We start from the raw sequence: 8,230 nt of genomic DNA on the forward strand, positions 1-8,230 counted from the left end.
TTCAACACTGCATCTTCATTATACTGGCTGGCACCTAGGACAGCAGCAAAGGGACCAGAGTGGTATTCACTCACTGCCTGAATTATAACCCTTAGACTTTAAAGCATAAAGGGTCATACATGCTCAGAACAAGTTATAAAGCTGCACGTTTCAGGTAAAGAGTTACCTAGATATGCATTGTAACAATCTGAACGATGGAAGTCTTCCATAGTCGATGTTCTTTTTACCGTATATGTTCAGAAAAAGATGTTTAGTGGCTAAAATGAGCACACACCATATTATAAAAATTGGCAAAGCCTTTATTCATTATTTTTTGCGATTTATTTGAGTCATTGACAACTGTACTTTATAATGCCGTGTATACGTTCCCAAAAATAAGCCTTAGGCTCAACAACACACAAAACGTTGAACGTCATAACATTGGCAGAACCTAGATCTAGACACGCCGCTGTTCACAGGGTCTTCGCTTTCCTTTTTGCATTGGCACAGCCTTATTCAGGTTCATCATTTTAAAAAAAAACTATGTACACATTGAGATTTCACCCGAGTCATTGGCGACTGGACGGTCAACTGATCAGGTCAGAGGTCAGTAGTAGTCCTCAAGGTCAGCTTTGTCGCCCTGATTCTGAACAACCTGCTGCTTCCTGTATAAATCAGCAATCTGAAATAGAAAAATAGAATCACAGAAATCAGTGATTTGATTTCAGAGATAGGACCATTTGTATATGAGGGAGACGTTAATTACAAAATAGGCTGTGGGAAAAAAAGCATACAAATAATCTTCCCTTGATTCCTTGCATCCTCTCCCCTTGACGCCTTCTCAAAACGCACTGGAGAAGGTCCAAGGGGAGGGACCTTGGACCTTCTCCTCCAATACAGTTGAGAGGGAGGCGAGAAGAAAGGATGTGAGGAATCTTGGAAAGATGAATTGAGAAAGAGACCGAGAAATGAGGTGTTACAAGACGCACCACCCCAGTGTGTCTCAACGTACCTGTCCTCCTGAAGTGGCCTCCTCTGGCTTCTTATCCTCTCTGATCCTCAGGAAGCGCGGGAACCGAAGAGAGATGCCCTTCTCTGGGTCACACTGGGACACAGGAGAGAGAAAATACATGAATCATCGGCAACAGTGTATTTACACAGTCCCAAAATGGTTTGTAGACGGTCAACAACATTTCAACTAACTATGCCCTAACCATAACCGCAGCAAACGGTTGAAGCCATTCTCTGGGTCACAAAACAGAGAAGATAAGAGGACCAGAGAAAATACATTCATCTTTTCACCCAAACATGGCTGTTTGTTTGACCTGCTGCTGCTAAAGAACATTAAAACAGACTACTTCAGTGAGTGCGGGTTTTCCTTTCCCAGTTTTTATGCATTATTAACCCAGCACCCGAGGACTTGAGCAGTAATGGGCTCTGTCCCAAATGGCACCATATGTTCCTATATAGTGCACTGGGCCCATAAGGCTCTGATCAAAAGTAGTGCACTATTTAGGAAATAGGGGGCCATTCGGGACACACACCAAAGTATAAATCACAGATTAGGGCACGTATCGACAAAGAGCTTTGGAGTAGGAGTGCTGATATGAATAAGATTGATGGACGGCAGCACTGATACTCTGGCCCTGACAGGTAGCCTAAACATTGGACCTATATGAGTGTGTATTTAAGTTGTGGGTAACATCATGGGTTCATGGTAAGTCTATTAAATAATATAATTTCCAAAGGAAAGCAACAAGAGCCATGATTTCACAATACATTTGGTGGCGCTTTTTAAGTATTAAAAAATCTAGAGACGTAAACAGTTGGTAAGAATCAACAACACATTTTAGATTTGCAGAGGGGATTGATGAGGTGAAGAGTCTGTGGCAGTAGCTTGACTGTCGGTCCTCAAAGATGAAACTGCATTGAATCGAATGAATCATTTCCAAATGACTTTGGCTATGTCCCAAATGGCACCCTATTCCCTATATAGTGCACCACTTTTATTGGGACCTGGTCCAAAGTAGTGCACTATAAAAAGGAATAGGCTCAGTCTTTATATTATTAGTGTTGATGTGCCAGTGTATAAGCAAGAGCTGTACTAACCAATCCCATGCCAGCCTTGTAGATCGGCGACAGCGATAGGTCGGCACACTTCACTTCCCATACTTGCACGGCATCGAGCCACACGTCGGGCTCAGTTGATTGGTCCACACGGTAATAGGGGCGGGGCTTGGGCAAAATATGCTCCTGGAAAAGACAACGCCTTCATAGTTAATTGGATCTAAAGACTTTTGGCAGCTTTGCAACAGAAACTCTGGGCTTTGCTTCACAAACGAGAATAGAACACAGCAACGGTCTCTGTATTGTACCTTTAAGAATTTGTAATGCTGCTCCAAATCTTCATCCTTGAAACCTGTCCCAATCTGCAAAGACAAAAGAAGCAGAACAATATTCCCCCGGGGTAAACCAGATGAGACCTTTAGCAAAGTAGAATAACAGAACTCCCTGCGCTAATTGGCCCGAGGCGCTGTCACTTTTCAAAACAGACAAACCAGCAGAGACGGAGAGGAAAAAGTAACCTCGCAGGCAAGGCAGGCAGACCGGTAGACACGCGCAGACTTACGCACGAACAGACACACAGCCCACACAAAGAAACACCCCTCCCTCCTCCCATCCCTCCCTCCTCCCACCCCTCCCTCCCTCCACCCATCCCTCCCTCCTCCCACCCCTCCCTCCGACCTTGCAGATTGACTGGAACTCTTCGTTGTCCTCGTCGTAGCATGCGAGCAGAAAGCCTCCGTAGGTCCCGGTTCTCTTGCCCTTCCCCAGATATGCTCCGATCACACACAGATCCATTGTGTCCCCCACGCCATCCAGATAGTCCTTTTTCAGCTACACAGAGAGATAGGAAGTATTTATAGAAGACGTATAAGAAGTGTGTTTGTTTGCTGCGCCACTATATATATATATATATATATTTATTTATTTAAAGGTAAACATACACTACCAGTAAAAAGTTTGGACACACTTACTCATTCAAGGGTTTTTCTTTATTTTATTTTTACATTGTAGAATAATAGTGAAGACATCAAAACTATGAAATAACACATATGGAATCATGTAGTAACAAAAAAGTGTTAAACAAATCAAATATATTTTATATTTGAGATTCTTCAAATAGCCACCCTTTGCCTTGATGACAGCTTTGCACACTGTTGGCATTCTCTCAAACAGCTTCATGAGGTAGTCACCTGGAATGCATTTCAATTAACAGGTGTGCCTTAAAAGTTAATTTGTGGAATTTCTTTCCTTCTTAATGCGTTTGAGCCAATCAGTTGTGTTGTGACAAGGTAAGGGTGGTATACAGAAGACAGCCCTATCTGGTAAAAGACCAAGTCCATATTATGGCAAGAACAGCTCAAATAAGCAAAGAGAAACGACAGTCCATCATTACTTTAAGATATGAAGGTCAGTCAATATGGAAAATGTCAAGGACTTTGAAAGTTTCTTCAAGTGCAGTCGCAAAAACCATCAAACTGGCTCTCATGAGGACCACCACAGGATGGAAGACCCAGAGTTACCTCTGCTGCAGAGGATAAGTTCATTAGTTACCATTCTCAGAAATTGCAGCCCAAATAAATGCTTCACAGAGTTCAAGTCACAGACACATCTCAACATCAACTGTTCAGAGGCGTCAATGAGAATCAGGCCTTCATGGTCGAATTGCTGCAAAGAAACCACTACTAAAGGACACCAATAAGAAGAAGAGACCTGCTTGAGCCAGGAAACACGAGCAATGGACATTAGACCGGTGGAAATCTGTCCTTTGGCCAGGAGTCCAAATTGGAAATGTTTGGTTCCAACCACCGTGTCTTTGTGAGACGCAGTGTAGGTGAACGGATGATCTCCGCATGTGTAGTACCCACCGTGAAGCATGGAGGAGGTGGTGTTATGGTGGGGGGTGCTTTGCTGGTGACACCGTGATTTATTTAGAATTCAAGGCACACTTAACCAGCATGGCTACCACAGCATTCTGCAGCGATACGCCATCCCATCTGGTTTGCGCTTAGTGGGACTATCATTTGTTTTTCAACAGGACAATGACCCAACACACCTCCAGGCTGTGTAAGGGCTATTTTACCAAGAAGGAGAGTGATGAGAGTGCTGCATCAGATGACCTGGCCTCCACAATCCCCCGACCTCAACCCAATTGAGAGGGTTTGGGATGAGTTGGACCGCACAGTGAAGGAAAAGCAGCCAACAAGTGCTAAGCATATGTGGGAACTCCTTCAAGACTGTTGGAAAAGCATTCCAGGTGAAGCTGGTTGAGAGAATGCCAACAGTGTGCAAAGCTGTCATCAAGGCAAAGGGTGGCTATTTGAAGAACCTCAAATATAAAATACATTTTGATTTGTTTAATACTTTTTTGGTTACTACATTATTCCATATGTGTTATTTCATAGTTTCGATGTCTTCACTATTATCCTACAATGTAGAAAATAGTTAAAATAAAGAAAAACCCTTGAACGAGTAGGTGTGTCCAAACTTTTGACTGGTACTGTATATTAATTTTATTTGTTATCATAGAATGCCATTTGTTGCTCTAGATAGCAGGAAATGGCAGTTAACGATGTTAAAAAACGCAATAATCTGAGTCCTAAGGGGGGCACTACCCCCGTGGAGGCTTCCGCCCCGCTGTACTCAGTAGCACCACCTTGCTAAATCCTGGGGAGTGTGTCTGTACCTTGAGCCAGTTGTGAGAGCGCTTGGCGATTTCATACGTGGCATCTTTCTCCAGAGTCTTCACCATGAGTCCCTCGCAGGAGTCTGATGAAATGATGAACCCAGAATAACATACAGAAACAACATTTACAGTGCACCCAAAATTTGGCAACCTGTTCCCTATATAGTGCACTACTTTTGGCGAGGGCCCATAGAAACATAACATTTAGTATGTGTCCCAAATAATTCAACTACAATGTGCTGTCTAACATTTAAAAAATATTACTTAGGTGACATCGTCTGCTGAACCCAATTTCTGCCTGAAAACAGTCTGAATTAATCTAAGCTAAAACAATACATATGTCAATAATATTTTTGGTGAGGAAGTCTTAGTCACCCCACTTTACATCTAGCGAAGGGTTTTTGTGCTTCACCGAGCAGCATGTCTGAAGTTTGACAATGGGCACGAAAGCTAGCATAAATGTCCAACATTAGCTTGCTGAACCAGTCCCTGAAACGATGCTGCTAACCAACCAACTTAGTGATGCACACACAATGTTGAATGCTTCCAACAACAGCTAGCTAGCTAGCAAGCTACTTTAGTAGCGCTGACGCTCACATTATTATGAGTTTTCATGAAGTAGCTGCTGTGCTCAGCTGACCCAACCATTCAGAGTAACATTAGGGATCGCAGAGAAACATGCTGATCTACGGACTGATTTCTGATGACAGTCCCTCTTAGATTTTGGGGCTGCATGTCTACAACTTCATGGTAATTTAAACAAGTTAAGCAAGCTTTTAATGTCAGTAAAGGTAGAGCTAGCTTACCATGTCAGTAAGACGGATAGCCACAACAGCTAAGCAGCTGATTTAGTCACTACACTGGCGACCGACGTCTTTGCACAATTCTTGCAGGCGATAGCCACCGCTTTGTTTTAATTTTCTCAAACTATTAAATAGGTCACAACATTTGTATTACTTTAGCTAGTTATTCTGCCTATTTCATGGAGTCGTTCAAGAGCGCAGTGATATCAAAAATTAGGAACTATCTTTTCATTTTTCAATGGCGGATGCCTGGGAATCCCAAAATATTAGGATGAGTTTGACGTCCTACAAGACAAATTGGTTGAGGACGAGCGTTACGTAGGAGTGACGCCATCTGACGTAAAACAATGACAATTCCCGTTCTGCCTCGAATTAGACCTTTTGGGAAAAATTATATAGGGAAGGGTTTACCTATAATGCACTTTTTTTTCTTCTTCAAACTTGTATTTTTTAATGGAGTGGGGCAGTCCCACTCCTCACATATGTTTTGTTTATTGTACAGGATAGAGAGAGCTAGAGAGGACTGCCCCACTCCTGCTGCAATGGTATATGTGATCCGGAGGCAGCAGCTTAGACCGCTAGACCTTCCTTGGCAACAATAGTGCTTACTTTTGACCAGGGACCATAGATAGGGCTCTGGTCAAAAGTAGAGCACTATATAGGGAATAGGGTGTCAATTGGGGCACAGCCCTAAGACATGTATAAACAAGTCAAGGACAGAAGGAGATCACAGAAGACAAGAGTGACCTCACAAACACACAGCGAACAGACTCCTCACACACACACACATTATGAACACACACAGACTCATCCCACAAACACACAGCGAACAGACTCCTCACACACATTATGAACACACACAGACTCATCCCACAAACACACAAACCTCGAACCGACTGCTCCAGGAACTCAGCGATGGCGTCTGTGTTGTCTGAGTCGATGGCGCGGGCGAACACAAACTCTCCCTCCTTCTCCTGGAAGCTCTCCCTCAACAGAGCCCTGCGACGGGACAAGGGCTGCTTCACTAGAGACTGACACACCCAGAGAGAGAGAGAGCGAGAGAGAGACCACATTGGACATATTTTCCACAAAATATTTGAAAACAAATCAAACATTGATAAACTCCCATCTGTTAGGTGAAATACTGCAGTGTCAAGATTTGTGGCCCGTTGCCATGAGAAAAGGGCAACCAACGGAGCACAAACACCATTGTAAATACACCCAGAGAGAGAGACACCCAGACAGAGACAGAGAGAACCAGAGAGCGAGAGAACATTTGTGAGTGTAATGTTTACTGTTTACTTGTATTTTATCTATTCACTTGCTTTGGCAAAGTAAACATGTTTCCAATGCCAATAAAGCCCTTTAAATGGAATGAGAGAAAGCGACACCCAGAGAGAGAGAGAGAGAGACACCCAGAGAGAGAGAGAGACCCAGAGAGAGAGAGAGAGACCCAGAGAGAGAGAGAGGGAGGGAGAGAGAGACCCAGAGAGAGAGAGAGAGAGAGAGAGAGGGAGAGAGACCCAGAGAGAGAGAGAGAGAGAGAGAGACCCAGAGAGAGAGAGAGAGAGAGAGAGAGAGGAGGGAGAGACACCCAGAGAGAGAGAGACCCAGAGAGAGAGAGAGACACCCAGAGAGAGACACCCAGAGAGAGAGAGAGAGACACCCAGAGAGAGAGAGAGAGATACACCCAGAGAGAGAGACACCCAGAGAGAGAGACACCCAGAGAGAGAGAGAGAGAGAGACACCCAGAGAGAGAGAGAGACACCCAGAGAGAGGGAGATAGACACCCAGAGGGAGAGAGGGGGGAGACACACCCAGAGAGGGAGAGAGAGGCACACCCAGAGAGGGAGAGACACCCAGAGAGAGAGAGAGAGAGAGAGACACCCAGAGAGAGAGAGAGAGACACCCAGAGAGAGAGAGAGAGACACCCAGAGAGAGAGAGAGAGAGAGAGACACCAGAGAGAGAGAGAGACCCAGAGAGAGAGAGAGAGACCCAGAGAGAGGGAGAGACACCCAGAGAGAGGGAGATAGACACCCAGAGAGAGGGAGATAGACACCCAGAGGGAGAGAGGGGGGGAGAGCGAGAGAGAGAGAGAGACACACCCAGAGAGGGAGAGAGAGAGACACCCAGAGAGAGAGAGAGAGAGAGACACCCAGAGAGAGACACCCAGAGAGAGAGAGAGAGACACCCAGAGAGAGAGAGAGAGACACACCCAGAGAGAGAGAGAGAGAGACACACCCAGAGAGAGAGAGAGAGAGACACCACCCAGAGAGAGAGAGAGAGACACACACCCAGAGAGAGAGAGAGAGACACACACCAGAGAGAGAGAGAGAGAGACCCAGAGAGAGAGAGACCCATAGAGAGAGAGAGACCCAGAGAGAGAGAGAGAGAGACCCAGAGAGAGAGAGAGAGAGACCCAGAGAGAGAGAGAGAGAGAGAGACCCAGAGAGAGAGAGAGAGAGAGACCCAGAGAGAGAGAGAGAGAGAGAGACCCAGAGAGAGAGAGAGAGAGAGACCCAGAGAGAGAGAGAGAGAGACCCAGAGAGAGAGAGACCCAGAGAGAGAGAGAGAGAGACCCAGAGAGAGAGAGAGAGAGAGAGACCCAGAGAGAGAGAGAGAGAGAGAGACCCAGAGAGAGAGAGAGAGAGAGAGACCCAGAGAGAGAGACCCAGAGAGAGAGAGAGAGAGAGAGAC

General features: G+C 45.2%; 1 protein-coding gene across 1 annotated transcript; it reads right to left on the reverse strand.

Moving 5' to 3' along the window:
• Positions 1–283: 283 nt before the first annotated feature.
• Positions 284–6,563, reverse strand: LOC311122025 (DNA ligase 1-like; the record flags this gene model as incomplete). The annotated part of the gene is made up of 7 exons (XM_084196452.1): positions 284–661; positions 992–1,084; positions 2,089–2,232; positions 2,355–2,408; positions 2,725–2,877; positions 4,730–4,812; positions 6,419–6,563. Coding segments are annotated over 7 exons (747 nt in total), but the record flags the coding sequence as incomplete, so codon positions are not given.
• Between the last annotated feature and the right edge of the window lie 1,667 nt (positions 6,564–8,230).

Source organism: Coregonus lavaretus, assembly GCF_964263955.1.
Source record: "Coregonus lavaretus genome assembly, contig: HAP1_SCAFFOLD_7454, whole genome shotgun sequence".
Taxonomy (NCBI): Eukaryota; Metazoa; Chordata; class Actinopteri; order Salmoniformes; family Salmonidae; genus Coregonus; species Coregonus lavaretus.